Here is a 17,261-nt window from a genome sequence, read left to right as displayed (position 1 = left end):
TCCTAGTGATACTGATTTTAGTATGAATGCAAACACGTACACTTAATTAAATATTTTATTATTTAAAAGTATAAACTCTTTATCAGAGTATTTTAATCCCGCTTGTGTTTATAGTTCGTATATCTTTTATGGGTTGATACACTCGATTCACTATAAACAATGCTCTGATACCAATCTGTCACACCCCCAAAACCGATGAACGGCGGAAACGTTATGGGGTGGAGGACGTCATGTACAGTATCACAACAATGTAAATTAGTAAACAAGCAACAACATCATCCATTGCATTAATAATATAATTTCATACAAGTGTGTTCTGTCAAGTTATATAGACACCAAAAATATACATCAAAAATAAAAGAGGAGTCTTGAAAATGCTCCTTCTTCTCAAAATCCGGCGCCTGTACCTGTCTACTGGTGACCTGAGAGTACAAGTTATTTTGAAAGAGTTTATCAGCTTTAGAGCTGGTGAGTTCATAAGTATATTAGTGTATGAGTTTGTATGAAAGCATTTGTAAGGTGTTTTGTAAGATGTATTGTGTATGTTTGTAAAGGTTTTGTGTTTGTTTGATCTACTCTAGAAAACCCTATGTTTCCTACTAAAAGTAGCCTTCTACCAAGGAATCTAGTGTCTGTGTGTGTATCTCTTGTAAAAGTGTGTATTTTCCCAATTCCAACTATCATTAACCAAAAATATAGTTTCTACATTACCGTGCATCGTGTGAATATCACAAAGTAAAATGTAAAGGGAAAATGTTTTAGTACTGTAACGTAGTTTTAAGTAACTACTGCTATACTAATTACCTTAAGCCAATTGTATATTTTAAGGTAACATGTGATCGACCTGTATCTTGCTACCGACTCAATAGTAAAGTGACAATGTAAGATGCCACAAAAATGACGTTTGACACCCGTAGACTTGCATGTCCCACTGTAGCGAGCAGCAAGGTGTAGGATAGTCAATCCAGTATAGATCTATACACAAACCCATACGCTCCCCAATTAAGGAGATTCTGATACAAAAACAGTCATGGCAGGTAGTGCCATGCCCTGCTTAATGGCTCACATAACTGTGTATATGTATATATAATGTATATGTAATGTATATGTGTGCTAGCTGTATTGTGCGTTCTTTCTCTGTCTAGCCTGTAGGTTTGTTTCTCATCATAGTGTCTATTGTTTGTTTCTCCTCACTCTGTCTCATGTTTGATTCTCATCATAGTATGTACTGACTCATGTATGAACTGACTCATTGTATGTTTCATTGTTCTAGTAATAGTATCTTCCTAAACTACCCCTATGGTAGCTTACTAATAAAGTATGAACATGTCTGTATGCCCTTGCTACCCAAGGGCATGGAATTGAATGAAAGAAATGGCCTTTTATATCTATATACATATACATAATATATAACTAGGATTCAAACGACCTTCAGACAACTAACCTTGATACCCTAAGACCACATTAAACAAGAACAGGAAGCAGGGTAGACTAGCAGTCCTAAGTCCTTTCAATCCTACTTATGTAACTATATTTATACAGATACACAGAATATAAGTTTAAAAGAGTTTAAGTAAAAGTATTTGACCATTGAAGGAGTTTGTAAGACAATTTGAGGTAAAACAGTTTGATAAATAGTTTGGAAAGTAAGTAAACCATTTGCTTGGTAGTCATTAATCACATGTGATTGATATAATAACTACAATTGTTCAACTTGTATCCCCCCCCCCCCCTAAAAAGCATTTAAAAACATTTCAAAGGTTATTTTAGGGGTATGAACTCACCTGTGGTGAGTGGTTCTGATGACAATGTTGTAACTGTTGTTAAGTATCAAGTGGTGACTTGAGTACAAACGTGAATCCTATTTAGCATATATTGGCACATATATGAATATAACTAGTGTTATGAACAACTAATTAACGAATTTGGACCACCTTAGGGACTAGTAAACACTTCTTTTGAAGTGTTACAACCATAAATGATTGTACGAAGGGTTAAAAGGCTATACAAGATAGTGTATGGCCAAAATACACACTATATGTGAGTGTGCGGCCATGTGTGCTGCCAGCACATGTGTGCGGCCAGGTGTGCTGCCAGAAGTGTGTGCTGTCAGAAAACATGGTGTTCTTGGTGAAAGATGTTACCTTTCCGGATGATACTTGAGAGGATTTTCGAGTCCTACCTTTGTAGAAGTGTAAGAAATGATCAAAATGACCAAGGATAGTATATATATGAGGGTGTGTGCGGCTGGAGGTGTGTGTGGTTGGCCTGTGTGCGGCTGGCTGGCCGCACGCACCAGTTTTGGTGTGTTTGGCTCGTTTTTCCAATGCTACAACCAAACTAACCCATCCTCCGACACGTATCTCAATTATACTAAGCTTTAAGCACTCTTTTAGACCCAAAACTTCATTATAAAATAGCAAAACGAAGCTAACTTTGATATAAAAGAAGAATGTAAGCTAGAAATTTCGGGTTGTCACATAGAATTTATGTAATATTAAATGTTTGTGTATTAAAAAAAATATAATTTAATTAAAATTGAAAAAAGAAAAGGAAATAAAGTGTTAAGAGTGTTACCGCTTTCTATGAAGTGTAAAGAATTCGGTACTAGGACAAAAAAAATGACTAAAAAATGTGACATGACAAGTGCTAGGAGTGTTACCAATCTCTTTAACCTTGGACATAATAGACTCACACAGTTACATAAAAACCCATATTGTGATCGTTATTCATGTCATGATATCCGAACAAAGTTTTCATTATACAATGGACATAAATATATACATATTTTAAAAAGGTCAATATATACATATTTTAAAAAGGTCAATACGTAGTAATACCAAGATGTTTTATAACTTATATACATATGTTATTTATTTAGAATTTATTAGTGATAATACATATCACAAGACTTGCAATGTATATAATTTGGGATGCAAAGACCTCATTTCCAAGCTATATGAAAGATGGTTGGAGTCAACGTCACCAAATACTTCATTTAAAAATATACAAGTCTACACACCTCTCTTCCCATTAGAATCTAGTCAATTTACTTTTAGAAAATTTTTAGTTGCTTAAGGATGCAACATGAAGAATTTTAAGAGTGTTTGAGATTATTTTTAAGCTCAAAAGATTTTTCTTTTTTTTTTTTTTTTTTTTTGATTTTAACTTTTGAAGAATCAACAATCAAAAGTTGTTTTTAAAAGTGTTTGAATTGTACTTTTTTGATTTTTGAATATAATTTAACTTTTAAAAAACAAAAAGTTACAGAAAAATTCAATTTTTTCTTACTTTTAAAAACTCATATTTATCTTCTTCTTTACAAAAAGTTATTTAAAAATAATTTTTTATATTTCCAAAAAATCTTTTCGATATTTTTATTTTTAGAAAAAATTAAAACCAAAAGTTATTTCAAGATAATCCCGAACACCCTCATGGCTCATCATCTTCAATCAACAATGCGCATGCTTGGCTAGGAGAGGGAAAAGGTTTCATCGAAGAAAAACCGAGTATCTCTTAAAATGTCATACTCGCTGTTTAATACCAAGAAAAACTGAGTATTTCGTTCATAAGGAAACTTGCAATGTGAGTAAAGCTTTGAGACACTAAAGAAGCAATCTTTCTATATCGAGAGAAATGATTATGATTTTTCGGCGTGAAACATTTGCTCAACAAATGTTTAATCGGCTGGAGAAATTGACGTTCAAGGTATGGTCTACTCTCTCCTGCTAAATATTAATGCTCGTTATGTGTTCGATGATATGTCTCTTACAGTTTCGCCATGTTTTCTTTAACTCCGTTCTTTGCTTTCCTGATCGTTATTGTTTATTTGCCTTTGGATTCAAAAGGGTATTCTATTACTTCCACAGTTCATATGAACTTCAATTATTTTGCTAATAGCATTGATTACATAAACCAATGCTGGTCTAACATTTGCAACAAAAACTATATCATTTCCACATTTGAAAGATTAACATTTACATCAAAGTGTTCCAGTTTTGTGGAAGGTATCACTTCTACGGTGTGCTTTATTAACATTGTATCAACATAAACAATTTTCATTCCATTCCATAATGGAACAAAGAAAAAAAACAAACTTCTTTTTTCTCATTCCAATAAAATGAACAATTCCATTCCTTCCTCAATTCTATTATATCAAACACTATACGAAACTACTGTAACATGCACAAAATTTCTGTAGTGAATACATAAAAGCATGAATGGTTGTTTAGTTCTCTCGAATCTTGATTCAAAGCTCAGTTAATCACCAATATTTTCTACCACATAGAATAGCGTAAAAAAAATAATTTAGAAATCCTCTGTTTCTTCTGAGCAATGAGTTGACGTTTGGACTCTATGGCTTTCATAATCCTTTTATTACCGTGTTTGAAAGTTAAACGCCTTTATGGAGTACGCAAAAATAAACCCAAATAGGACAGCAAATCCGACATTGATTACAGCAACAAACCCTAAAAAGTCATAGTCAAACCCAAAATAACTGCTGACAAACTCTGAAACCATTTGACCTGATTCTAGCTTCTCTTTCACATCTCCAAATTGGGAAACAACCAATCCGTATAGTGTCCAAGCAACAGGACATATGTAGTAGTACCACCTCCACCATATGGGTATCCTCTGGGGTAAAAGGGTAAAATGGTAAAATGCCGTTAGTATATTTGTAAAAGTAACCGGACAAAGGGTAATTTGTCATTTGACACATTTCATCTTAATTTAGGACCAAAACAGCAAAAAGGATAGATTAGGTTCCAAAATTGAAAAAACACATGAAACTTAGGGACCATTTTTGTAATTTACTCAAAAACTTACTGTTCGTGGAACAATGAATCCGGAGAAAAGATTCCATAATGCAAAAAAAGCAGATGAGATTATAGCAGCGATGTTGTGGTTAGGTGTGACTGCAACTGTCATCATCCCATAAAATGTGAAGTAGAGTAACGTGAAGTACATAAAGAAGAGCTGCCAAAAGAATTTCACTATTGTCCACTCGTATCCAATCATCGCGTATACAATAATCCCGTATACAATTGTTTGAACAAAAATATATGGTATCTCAATCATAACCTGCATAAAATAATTACATCTGTAAGTAACAGATATTTTTAAAACATCATTTATCCAGACAAAACTTTACCTGTCCAAAAGCGTATGGAAAAGCTGAGTACATCCCAGCAGCTCTTTCCCTATAAAAAACTGTTCTTTCAATAGAAACAACAGGTTGCACGGATACCGCATTTTGTACTCCAATAAATGTTACAGCAGCATACATAGAACCCATCGCATTGAAAAGATCTTGTTGTTTTTCCCTATATCCAATAGTTTCTATATTTAGCATCAAGCAAATTAAAATATATTTTTTTAGCTTTCTTTTTTTACCTTTTTGACCCCATGTCCCAAAAGATTGTCCCAAACATCAACGCGATAAATGTTGTGAATAAAAACCTCACAGCAGTGTATGGTGGGTTCCGCCAATATGACCAATGTTGTTTCCATAGACATGCCATACATTGTGTCCAAAAAGATTGGGAATATTGTGTACGGAAATGTATATCGGTGGAGCCAGGTGGCGGTTGGCTGTTTTCGTTTATCAATTCCTTATTTCTCCTGAATTAGTCAACAAAAGTCAATACCATAAGTCAAGAAAAGTCAAGATAAGAGTGTAAATAGGTGGAATCTCCCTACTTGTATAGTTCGGAGTTTTTGTATATTTCAGCAAAGTCAACACCTAAAGCTGATTCCTGTGCTCCTGAGGTCACCTCCAACATCCATGTTGCCGGATTATAACCATCTTTAATTTTGCTCACTCCATCAATGTCCTTAATTCATTACATGATTAGTTTTTGATGTTAGTTTTGAACGTTGATACATGTAGAAGGGTAAAATGGTCATTTTACTCACCTCAAAGTACTTGATCAAATGACAAGAATGACGGCCTAATGGACCGAAGTATATCTCTTCACCTCCACGTTTCAAAAGAAGTAGCTGCAAGTTAAAAAAAATCAGTATTTAGTTATTTTTTTTTCTTGCATTCAACCCATTAGAAAACAAAACACTTTAAGTTTATATGATCAAAACATATACCTCATCAAAAGCATCAAAAATATCAATGCTTGGCTGATGTATCGTACATACAACAGTTCGACCCGTGTCAACAGTGTTTCTAACTGTTCTCATGACTATAGCCGCCGCCCTTGCATCCAATCCAGATGTCGGCTCATCCATAAAAATTATGGACGGATTTGCCACTAACTCAACTGCAATTGTGAGTCTCTTTCTTTGTTCTGTTGAAAGCCCATTCACACCCGGCAAACCCACAAGCGCTTTGTTTAGTGGAGTTAGCTCCACAAGTTCCATCACCTCCTCAATAAACATCTGAAAATCCTAAGATGTAAATAATAAAAGTTAATTATAAAACAAAAACATTTTTTCTCTCAATTAATTATTTTCACCTTTTTAGTTGGTGAATCAACTTCGGGAGGCAACCTTAGCCACGCGGAATACTGTAGGGATTCGGATACAGTGACATGTGGGGAATGAATATCGGTTTGCTCACAGTATCCGGATATGCGAGCAAATGTTTCTTGTTTCTTCGGGTACCCGGATATACTGATCCTTCCGTCGGTATACCCACCCGTTTTTCGACCCGCTAAGACGTCCATTAAAGTAGTCTTACCAGCACCACTAATCCCCATTAAAGCTGTGAGAACCCCAGGCCTAAAACTACCACTAACACCCTTCAACAATTCTAGCTTGTCTTCTGGAACCCCTTGAGCTTTCATTTCCTGCAACAACATCGTATTTAATATTTTAATTACAATTTGGTCCTTCAACTTTGAAATTTATATTTATTTCGTGTTAGATTTTACAAGTTGGTCGTGTCTTGGGGTGTAAGTTACCTGAGGCATATCCACAGAGTATCTGATTTCATCAAATGTGAGGGAAAGGGGAACAAAAGGCAAAACCATCCCACGCTTCTTTCTCTTATCAGCTTCAGTTATAGTGCCTACTCTTGATGACATTGACTTTGACGATATACTTCTTCGAATTTCTTTTGTTTCTGTATATACTTTTTATACAAATCTTTATTTCAATAATGTTAATACTTATAAAATTCCAATGAATGTTGTTGATAAATGATAACCCACCTGATGAATCTCTCACTGCTAATTCAATCGCGTCTCCTGTTTTTATAGCATTTCGTGCAGCCAATTCTTCCTCAGATAGAACTGCCTGAGGCTTCCCTAAGGCTGCATTTGATGTAAAACGATCGTAGTTCATTATCGGAAGATCTTTATTTTTACTCTTTTGGAGCTTAAAATGATAATAATGGATAATATAAGGTGTAATTTGAATCCTTACGATTTAGAAAAGTGAGAGCCAAGATGTTGAAGATATTAAAAACCAACATATATCCAAGTAAAGCACCTACAGAGATCCAATACCATTTTGCTTCAGGGAAAAGTCCCCTAGACTTTAGGACAGCAACACCTATTGTTTCTGTAGAGTTTGGTAAAACCTGAAACACAAATTTACTCCATAAGGAAAACACAAATGAGGGAAAACTTGTATAAAGATAGGACTTAATGGAGAAAGCCTCATTTCCTTGACTTTATCTTTATGCATTAAGTAAAAGGAAACATTGTGAGAGCTCAAATGAGGGCTTACTTGTCTCCAATCTTTTCCAAGGAACTCATTGACAGCCATACCATTCTGCCCATACATCAAAGGTGAAAGCCAGTAACCCCATGCCCACCAACTCTTTATATCATCTAAAGGTGCAAAAAGAAGTTGATCAATTTATATAAATTCTATATTTTATTATTTTGACAATATATCTACATGCATACATATATTTATATTTTTACCACGGGCCAAGACGAATCCACCTAGCACAATAAATGCAAGAAATGCAAATGATCCAACTGTGTTGGCAACAATGATATTCCTTCCTAATGCTGCTATGAAACGAAATACTGCTGAAGCCATTTGGTGAATGCATATGAGCAGAAGCAACTGTCTGAAAAACCTGCAACATGTTCAAGGGCATTTACGTCTTTTCCACATACAAGAGATCTCCAATGCACGTCAAATGCAGTACAAGACCATCAACAAATGGGACCTTGGTTCAAATAAACGACCATTTTAGGAAATAGTTTAATGATAAAATTAAGAATGGTCATTTAAAAAATAAAAAACCGGACCAAAATTGCAATCTAATTCGTTTCGGGACGAAAACCTAAAAATGTGCTAAACTCAGGGACCAAAATTGTAATTACCTTCCGGCATCTGGATCAAACCCTATGACATAATAGGTCAAGATTACCCATGTGGCAACTTCAAGAATTGTTACTGGGATCTTGAGGAACCATGTGGGTAGTGAGTATACCCATGCAGGATAGAAGAGAAGGTCTCGTTGCTTGTAGAACACAGGAAGTTTTATAATGCTTAAACCAAGCTCAGAGAATCCGTTAAATGTAATTGTGAGTATTGTGAAAAACATAGCACCCATGAATACTGTTCCATCCACTATTGTTTTCTTTGGCATCTCAGTTCGTAGGAATAGTGTCATTGTTGTTGTAGCCAAAAAAGTAAGCTGAAAAAGTAACAGATAAAAAGATGTGAATACCCCCTCATCCTTATCCCCATCATAAAAAAATACCCTTAGAAAGCTTATATATCATGCTTGTTTATTTAATTACTTACCTGTGTCATTTTGAATATATACACAAAGGAGTTTCTTTTCATAAGCAGGTATTCTCTAGATATGCAAGCTTTTAGCAATTCTTTTTTGCTAACACCATATTTTTTTGTAGTTAAAGCTGCAGGGTGACTCTTTGTTTTGTCAAATGCAACACCAAGTTCATCACCTAATTTTCTTCCCACATGAAACAACCGAAATGCTTCTGAGAATTCTTGCACTGTAACAAAACTGTAAGCTTCAGTTTTTCTTATCCAGTATTGCTCTTGATCTTTCTTTGATGTTACCTGTAACATGAAACTAGCATTAGCTGAAAGTTCAATAACTCCAAAATGAAATTTTTGTTACATGTAACAAACGCAACCTAGGAGCTAAACATTACTTCTTGTAAAAAATCAGCAACTGCTTTTCTCTCAGGACATTTGAAACCCATGTACTCAAAGAACTCAAGCACATTTTCTCTAGGACCTTGATACACGACTTGTCCATCTGCTAAAAGTATGACATCATCAAATAGGTCATAGGTTTCAGGTGCAGGTTGAAGGAGTGAGATGACAGAAGTTCCTTCAAGTATGTGAATTGATTGCTTAATTGAATTCACTATTTGGAAAGTGGTTGAACTGTCTAAACCCGTTGATATCTCATCCATTAGCAACACTCTTGATGGCCCCACCATCATTTCGCCTGTTGTGACTCGCTTTTTTTGTCCCCCTGAAATGCCCCTAAACATTTCATCTCCTACTACAGTGTCTGCACACACTTCAAGACCTAAAATCTGCATATTTGAACATAAATACCGGAGCATTAGTTGTGTTTTTCTCAAATATTCACTTATATTTGATGCATTTTAAACAGAACACGTCAATGGGACAAAAGTTGCAATTTTTTGTCCCATGCAAAAAGACATGGATGCCCTCTTTATTATCATTATCGAAAATATCCCTGAAAAGAACACATGCAGTATCTTGAGCTATTACCTTGATAACATACTCGGTGACAACACTAGCCTCTTGACCTTCTATTGATGATGCCTAAAGAATTGATCAAGAAATATTAAAGATTAGATCAAGAAACAGAGTATATATATACTTCTTATGATGATACTACAAATATAACTAGAGGGTGTAATTTTCCCATATATTAAACCCGAGAACAGTTGTTTTGTTTTGAATGGTCAAAATAGAGTTAAGTAGCTGAATCAATAAACTGATGAACTACAAGTGCTTTTCTGTGTTTTCCCCTTATTTTTTAACAATGGTTTCTATAATCATATTTATATTAATTAATTATGAAATCAAAACCAAAAAGGCCTAGGAAAAGCGTTGCCATACCTTCATGTAGATGTCAAGATCAGGATCAGGCTTGATGTTTGCTTCCTTTTCTCTTCTTGACAATTCTGCCAACATTTCTAAAAAGGAAACAGTGTAACATGTTTATTTGGCCCCATTTTACACAAAACAGGACAACTTATATACTGTGTGTGGGGTCCATTGGAGGGAGACTGATGTCAACGGGACAAAAATTACAATATATTATTACTAACCATAATTTGCTCCAACTCCTTGGCATCTGGCTGAAAAAGCAAGTGTTTCTCTAACTGTCATTTCTCCAATATGAAGATCATATTGACTTATATAAGCTGATGTTCGTTGAGGGACAAATTCGTCCATTTCATGCCCATTGTATGTCACTCTTCCCGATACCTTTCGTAATGCATAAATGCAGTGTTTTCAGTTTCAATTCTTTTTACATAAAGTAGCTTGCATTACAGATACAATTTCAGATTAATGATATGTTAAATTCGACTCTTTTGGCTTACTTGTAAATCTGACCCAAGTTTTCCAGCCAAAGCCAAAAGTAGTGTTGTTTTCCCAGAGCTTGGTGGGCCTAACAGCAATGTCATTCTGTGGAATTCATCAGTGTTACTTCTCACATGCAAAAAGGAAAATAGCAATATACTTCCATACATTTGTATATTATAATATAATATATTGTCATACTTAAAAAATTTAACTACTTGTAGCATTGTACTTCTATTTTTTTTTTTTATAATAGACACATAAATAAAAATACTTTGTTATTGCTTGCATGTAGTCCTTACAAATTTGTTTGTTAATATAATAAAATAAGTTAGGTGAGTGCAAACACTCTATAGTACACTTTGACCAACTGTTTAGTTTTTGTAATTTACTTGTTTGGCCTATTATCAATAAAGCATAACCCAAATTACCCCATTTTAACAAATAAACAGGCTGTCATTAATTGTCTTTAAAATGTAACCATTACTGTACTAACTAACTTACCTGCCAGGCTTAACAATACCACTGACATCATGAAGGATTGGTAATGTTTTCTTTCTACTGGGAAGAAGATGCAAATAATTTAAGGATCCCTGTTTTGTAAGAAAAATAGAATCAGATTTTAGTTAAAAACTATAATTTTTGAGAAACTAAGACCGTTGTCATTAAAAAAAACTACAATTTTTACTCTAGTAAAAAAGGTGAAAAAAAAAAACTACAATTTTTGATTCTAGTTAAAAAGGTGGGACAGAGACCCGCTCTCTAATTATTGTTTCTGTACAAAAGGCATGAATGCCCTTACCGTCATCATCAGAAATAGCTTACAGAGCTTTCTAGGGCTACTTTTAGATCATCGAAATAGCCTAACTTTATAGGGCTAGTTTCGAGGATAAGGACAATCTCGTCTTTTGCACAAACAAGAAATTGTGAACAATCCTTATCCGACCTTTTTGGATGAGACAAAAATAAGTGACATCGATAACGGTACCAAGTACTACCCACCGGTACCCGGTATCAGTACCGGTAACAGTATTAGGTATGTACTACACCAGTATGGGTACTACAAGTACTGTAGTGTAGTACCCGGTATTGGTATTGGTACTGATACTGATATTGGTGTTGAGTTGTGAATTAGAGGTGAAAGAAGAAGCACCTCTAGGATGTTAACCAAGAAGTTGAATATAGTAGGTAAAGCTCTCCCACCAATATAAGCTTCCGCGTCAACATTCAAATGCTCAAACCGAACTTCAATAGTTGGAAGCCGAATTCCAACTCTGTATTCATCCAAGTCAAAACACCAACAAGTCAACAACCATAAAAAGAAAAAAAAAAAAAAACCCATTTAAAATTAATTACCGATCAATTCTTCCTCTAAGCTTCATCAAAAACTTCTCATTATCTTCTTCAGCTATCTTAACAAGCCTCTCCAACAGATTCATTCTGTCAACCAATCCAAGATTCTTAACATTAATCTCTTTCGGGCAGCCTTTTTCTTCGGTCAGTATGCCTCTTTGTAACCGAAGATTTGTGGGCAGTCTCTCAATAGCTGCCCATTTTAATGCTTCTTCATCGTCTTCTTCACGTGAAGATCTTGAAAAGACATCTCTACCACTGTTCCTCCATATGTTTGAACTGTTAGCTCTAAATCCTTCCCTACTCTCCATGATTATCACAGAAAGGCGAGAGAAATGAAAATTAGCGATTTATTCATCAACTGGGTTTTAAGTTTCTTCTCTTTTGTGCTTGTGGTTGATCTTTCTCTATTTTCTTTTTTCTTTTGCAGGAAACAATTAATATATATATACGTGGGAAGATCGTATACTTGTGTAGTATGTATAGCATTTTGGTTAAAGATAAAAAGGCGAAACTTGTATCGCTGTTGTGGAATAATGATGTAGCCAATGATATCGTGCCTACTTTAGGTGAGGTGTAATTTCACTTGGACTGGAATCAATCATTACTCCAGTAGTGATTATATTTTTCTACGTCATTCTGAACTCATTGTTTTTTCATCAACTACCTTCTTTTTTAATTTATTTTCTTTGCCGCGTGTATATAAATATATTCTTAAAATTATATATTTTGTTAATCGTCAATGAATGGATCTTATTTTGACCCCAATATTGTTGAATTAAGATTCGTGTTTGGTGAATGATTATGTTTGAATAGAAATTTTTTTTTATTGATTTTCTAATATTAGGGATGGTATTTTTTTAGAAAGTAATATAATTTATATTTATTTATTATGATATTATATTTTTGATTTTTTTATTAAATTATATATTTTTTAAAAACTCTAAATAATTAAAAGATATATATATATATATATATATATATATATATATATATATATATATATATATATATATATATATATATATATATATATTTTTTTTTTTATTACAGCTTAAGGTTTTAGCGTGTTATTCTTATAACTAGTTTATAACCCGTGAAAACCACGGTTATAAAATTAATTGAAATTTTATAGTAAACCTCAAAATTAATAACTAATTATTTTAAATAAATTATTAATTACGATATATTTATATTAGTTTTGTGAAATTATAATTGTTCATTTAAATAAATATATATAATTAATTTATAATATATATTAGACATTTTTTATTTGTAAATTAATGAAAACAATAATATAAAATTTAAAATGAAAAATAAATACATTGACAAATAACATCACATTAATTAGAAGGTCTAATAAATAAATAAATTTAAAATAAATAACTAATAAATTGACAAGTGACATTATATTAATTAAGATGTCTAATATAGTGACACATGACAAAATGACTACTCTTTTATTAGTATAGGGATTTTATTCCTATAAACAAAAATTCGCTAATTATAATTGACTTTTCGATAATTCTTTTTTTGTTTATTTTTATATATATGATGTCTTTTTAAAAAAAATTAACTTTTTTTTTCTAGTGCCTTAATATTTTACAAATTTGTTATCATTTATTAATTTTCCTTCTATTTCCTAAATTTGCCAAATACTTTTTGATCATCGTTTGAACGTCAAAAAAAGAGCCTAAGTTTTTTCATATAAAATAATTTGTGAAATTTGCATCTAAACCTCTATGGATATATTTTGGATCACTTTAAAAATGATGGACCTTTTCTCTTTTTCGGTTGATTTTTTTATTTAATTTTTTAATTTATTTAAGCTGTTACATATAAAATATTTTTCATTTCAGAATGTCAAACATATGCTCGTGCACTCATGCAAAAAGATGTTTGAACTCATTTTTGTGATGAATAATAATGAATTAGTGTGCATGCATGCCAGGGTGATGGTGTGTTCACTTTACTTTAGTTTTAAGCATGTCCTAATTATCCCTAGATTATATTAATATCATAGCTAAAAAGAAAGATAGGCATTATAACCTTTTAAATTTTTTAATAAAATTAAATAAATACTTGATGTTAATGGCCAACCACCATGCTTAATGGGTTTTCAATATTAAAATAAACAATGTATAAACAACAACCAACCAAGAACATAACATTTTTTATGAATAATAAAATGATGAGGGATTCCTACCCTCATGATTGTAATTAGAAAAACTTATTAAGGTATCCCAAGCTCATCATATCATCGTATCCATCATGAGGGAGCTTTGTAATTGGGTCGAATATGTAAATTACGACATAAATTAATGAAGCAAGTTGGGTTGATTCGCTCTTTATTTGTCTCACATTGATTCTAAATTATATATATATATATATATATATATATATATATATATATATATATATATATATATATATATATATATATATATATATATATATATATATATCAATAAAAAAATCATATAAGAGTATTATAATAATCTTTGCATAGTTAATTATGGTAGATCAACAACAATTCCTGATATCACGCAAGAAGCAAAGATAAATTTAGAAAATTTGCCATTTTCATTGCTCAGGACCACGATCAATCTAATATCCCTGACAATTTCTACTCAGGGTCCTGAGATTTAGGGTTTATTTTTCTATTTCAAAATCTTGGATTTTGATTGTAATTATATCTTGGATTTTCATCGTTCTTGTAGTCCACACGCAAAAAGAATTCAACGTCATTGCAGATTAGCAAAAGGCAACAAAAGACAAGCGATAGTCGATCATCTTGTCATTCAGGCTTCAGCAACTGCAATGTTGAATGGTTTAGGGTAGGTTTGATTACTCATTTGAATCATGAGTCATTACCGGTTTATAGTTTTATCAGGTAATCGATTATCATTCGTTATTCCGTTTTGATAGGTTATAATTGAATGTTGAACTTGAATCATTAAAGAAATAAAAAATTAGAATGTTGAATTTATCAGTTTATAAGAATCGCATTATAGTTATGACTTATGGAATCTAATTAAATGTTGTTTATCTAATTGAATGTTGAAATTCTATTGAAATCTCATTATCTGATTGAATGTTGAAAATTGTGATTATAATCTAAAATCTTAAAATTATTATATGATTGAATGTTGACATCAGTTTATATTCATGTTGAAATCTATTTGAATGACTTCATATTGAAATTCTGAAACAAATTTTTACAATGGCTCTTACTTTAATATCTCTCAAATTTGAAGTAAGAATTATAAATGGGCTCAATAGTATGTTGTTTAAAAAAGTATCATGTTCAAAATGTTTCATTTGAGTACCTTTTTTTTTTTTTGGTTTTTTTGATGTAAAACTTGTCAAACCGTTATGATTTTACTAGTTATCATTTGTTTCTAATGAGGTCATGGATGCTCATAGTTCCAGTTTATTTGTTTGCTTTACCAAATGAATGTTAATATAACTTGTTTGCTTTACCAAATGAATGTTATCCTTTGTTTCTAATAAGGTTATGGATGCTAATATAACCTTGGGCCAAGAAGGAGTACGCTGTGCGTACATAAGAGTATGCTAAGCGTACTAAGGTCCGTCTTAGTACGTTGGGCGTAAACTTGTGTACGCTGGGTGTACTAATGTTAGGATGAAATCTTAATATTTAGGGTTTGGGGGCTATATAAGCAACATTATGAGCACCTAACCTTCCCTTACCCAGCCTCCATTGCTTAGAGTCGTTTTCCCAAACCCTACCCATTTCCTTGAGTGTTTTAAGAGGAAGGTGTTACATCAAGGAGTTGGAGAAGAAGATCAAGCTTGTAGATCTGAAGTTGGGTTGTGCCCTAGAAGCTCTAGAAGTTCGGGAATTTCGGTGAGATAGCAGTCAGAGATTTTCAGTACTTTAACACTACTTGCGAGGTGGGTTATTCTCACTATACTCAAGGGTCTAAGGCACCAAGGCCGTCCCTTTTGGATTGTTATCCTGATATGTTATGCTAGTATGATCTGTTAGATCGGTATCCTGGTAGATAGGACTGTATATGCTATTATGATCTGTTAGATCAATATCCTGGTACATAGGATGTTATTATGCTGCTATGATCAGTTAGATCGGTTTATCTGTCTATAGACTGTTATGTGATTATTTGTTATATGTGCACATGTTTGATTGGTGGTTGAGGCTTATCTACTTTATGCAAAAGCCAATAGACTTGGGCATTCCAACATGTTGGTTGTAGGCCGTAAGTATTCTATCCCGAGGATGATTGGACTCATAGTACATGGGCATTCCAACCTGTTGGTTGTGGGCCTGTGGTATTCCATCCTGAGGATGATTGGACCCGTAGTATGTCGGCATTCCAACTGGATGGTTGAGGGCCTGGGGTATTCCAACCCAATGGTTGACTGGACCCATAGTATGTTGTTTATGATTATATGTGTATTGTTGTGTGTATGGGTATTTTGGGGGAACTCACTAAGCTCTCAGGCTTACAGTTTCAATTTATTATTTCAGGTACATCAGGGGACAATGGCAAGGCAAAGGCGTGAGCGTACCGCTCCTCACTTTTTATGACTTTGTTTATGGGAGACTCTGATATAGACTATTTTGAAAACAAATTTGTAATGACTGCTGCTTTTTAAATGTTTTAAAAAAGTTTAAATTTGGCATGATTTTTATGGGTGTTACAAGTTGGTATCAGAGCCTTGGTTTGAGTGAATTGGAAGTACACTCGTGTGAATCCAGTCTCAAATCAAGGAAAAGATTTTCAAAATGACTTTTCAAATGGTTTTCAAAATAATGATGGAGGATGCAAGTGTACGATCAGCCGGAGCCAATAAGTAGACCCCAAAATACCATACGGTTATTTGATATTGTGATATGTTAGAACAACAGGCTAGTACTAGGCTAGGGATCTTCAGGAATTGCATGATAGAATTGCCTGATTACATGATGCCTGCTAGCCTACGGTTTTCCTTATATGAGATTGACATCATTATTGTAGTTGCTTGTGTATGTATCATGTCTGTACATAATTAATATCTTATAGCCTGAGAATGTTTGGTTTGGCCTTATGTTCTGTTCTTGATTGATTGGGGGCTTAGGGTAGGATCCGATATTCGAAAGTCTATAGGGTCTAGCGTTATGTATGGCTAGCATACTAGTGTTGTAGGGTTGGTGGAAGTTTCATGGATGTGTGAGTTGTGAAAGGCGGGTAGGTCGATGTGAGACAGTTAGCTTTCCTCTAGGAGTGAGGATTGAGCGACCACCATATGAAAATATATTGTTAGGGTGTTGTGGTGATACTTTAGACAAATATGGGTAGGTATGGAAGGTAGTATGGGACCGTACTACTGAAAGCACATGACCCATACACGTAGCAAGGAAGTCACAA

At 33.4% G+C, this 17,261-nt stretch overlaps 1 protein-coding gene and 1 long non-coding RNA gene across 5 annotated transcripts; one reads left to right on the top strand and one right to left on the bottom strand.

Moving 5' to 3' along the window:
* The first annotated feature begins 3,404 nt into the window (after positions 1 to 3,404).
* On the top strand, positions 3,405 to 12,547 carry LOC144997020 (uncharacterized). Of its 2 annotated transcripts, none has more exons than XR_013659692.1 (3): positions 3,405 to 3,708; positions 8,832 to 8,949; positions 10,178 to 10,786. It is a non-coding gene; the product is annotated as an uncharacterized LOC144997020 (long non-coding RNA). The 2 variants fall into 2 exon arrangements; XR_013659691.1 differs by lacking the exon at positions 10,178 to 10,786 and adding an exon at positions 12,299 to 12,547 and having other exon boundaries at positions 3,406 to 3,708.
* On the bottom strand, positions 4,088 to 12,325 carry LOC144997018 (pleiotropic drug resistance protein 1-like). 3 transcript variants are annotated; one of them, XM_078956834.1, is made up of 23 exons: positions 11,872 to 12,325; positions 11,669 to 11,789; positions 11,020 to 11,108; positions 10,536 to 10,620; positions 10,260 to 10,419; positions 10,048 to 10,124; positions 9,694 to 9,747; positions 9,099 to 9,491; positions 8,722 to 9,003; positions 8,295 to 8,611; positions 7,884 to 8,044; positions 7,684 to 7,787; positions 7,378 to 7,534; positions 7,164 to 7,265; positions 6,915 to 7,084; positions 6,468 to 6,800; positions 6,100 to 6,399; positions 5,917 to 6,000; positions 5,701 to 5,834; positions 5,395 to 5,622; positions 5,153 to 5,324; positions 4,828 to 5,082; positions 4,088 to 4,635 (listed from the first exon to the last, which is right to left on the bottom strand). In XM_078956834.1, the coding sequence occupies exons 1-23, from the start codon at positions 12,177 to 12,179 to the stop codon at positions 4,378 to 4,380; spliced, it is 4,344 nt and encodes a 1,447-aa protein (XP_078812960.1). In that variant the 5' UTR covers positions 12,180 to 12,325; the 3' UTR covers positions 4,088 to 4,377. The 3 variants fall into 3 exon arrangements, with proteins under 3 accessions (XP_078812960.1, XP_078812961.1, XP_078812962.1); XM_078956835.1 differs by having other exon boundaries at positions 6,100 to 6,390; XM_078956836.1 differs by having other exon boundaries at positions 6,100 to 6,390; positions 6,915 to 7,075.
* Positions 12,548 to 17,261: the final 4,714 nt, after the last annotated feature.

Source organism: Lactuca saligna, chromosome 5, assembly GCF_052625555.1.
Source record: "Lactuca saligna cultivar CGN05327 chromosome 5, ASM5262555v1, whole genome shotgun sequence".
In the NCBI taxonomy this organism is placed as follows: Eukaryota; Viridiplantae; Streptophyta; class Magnoliopsida; order Asterales; family Asteraceae; genus Lactuca; species Lactuca saligna.
Note: the sequence above shows the minus strand (reverse complement) of the source record. Positions and strands in the feature narration are given on the sequence as shown.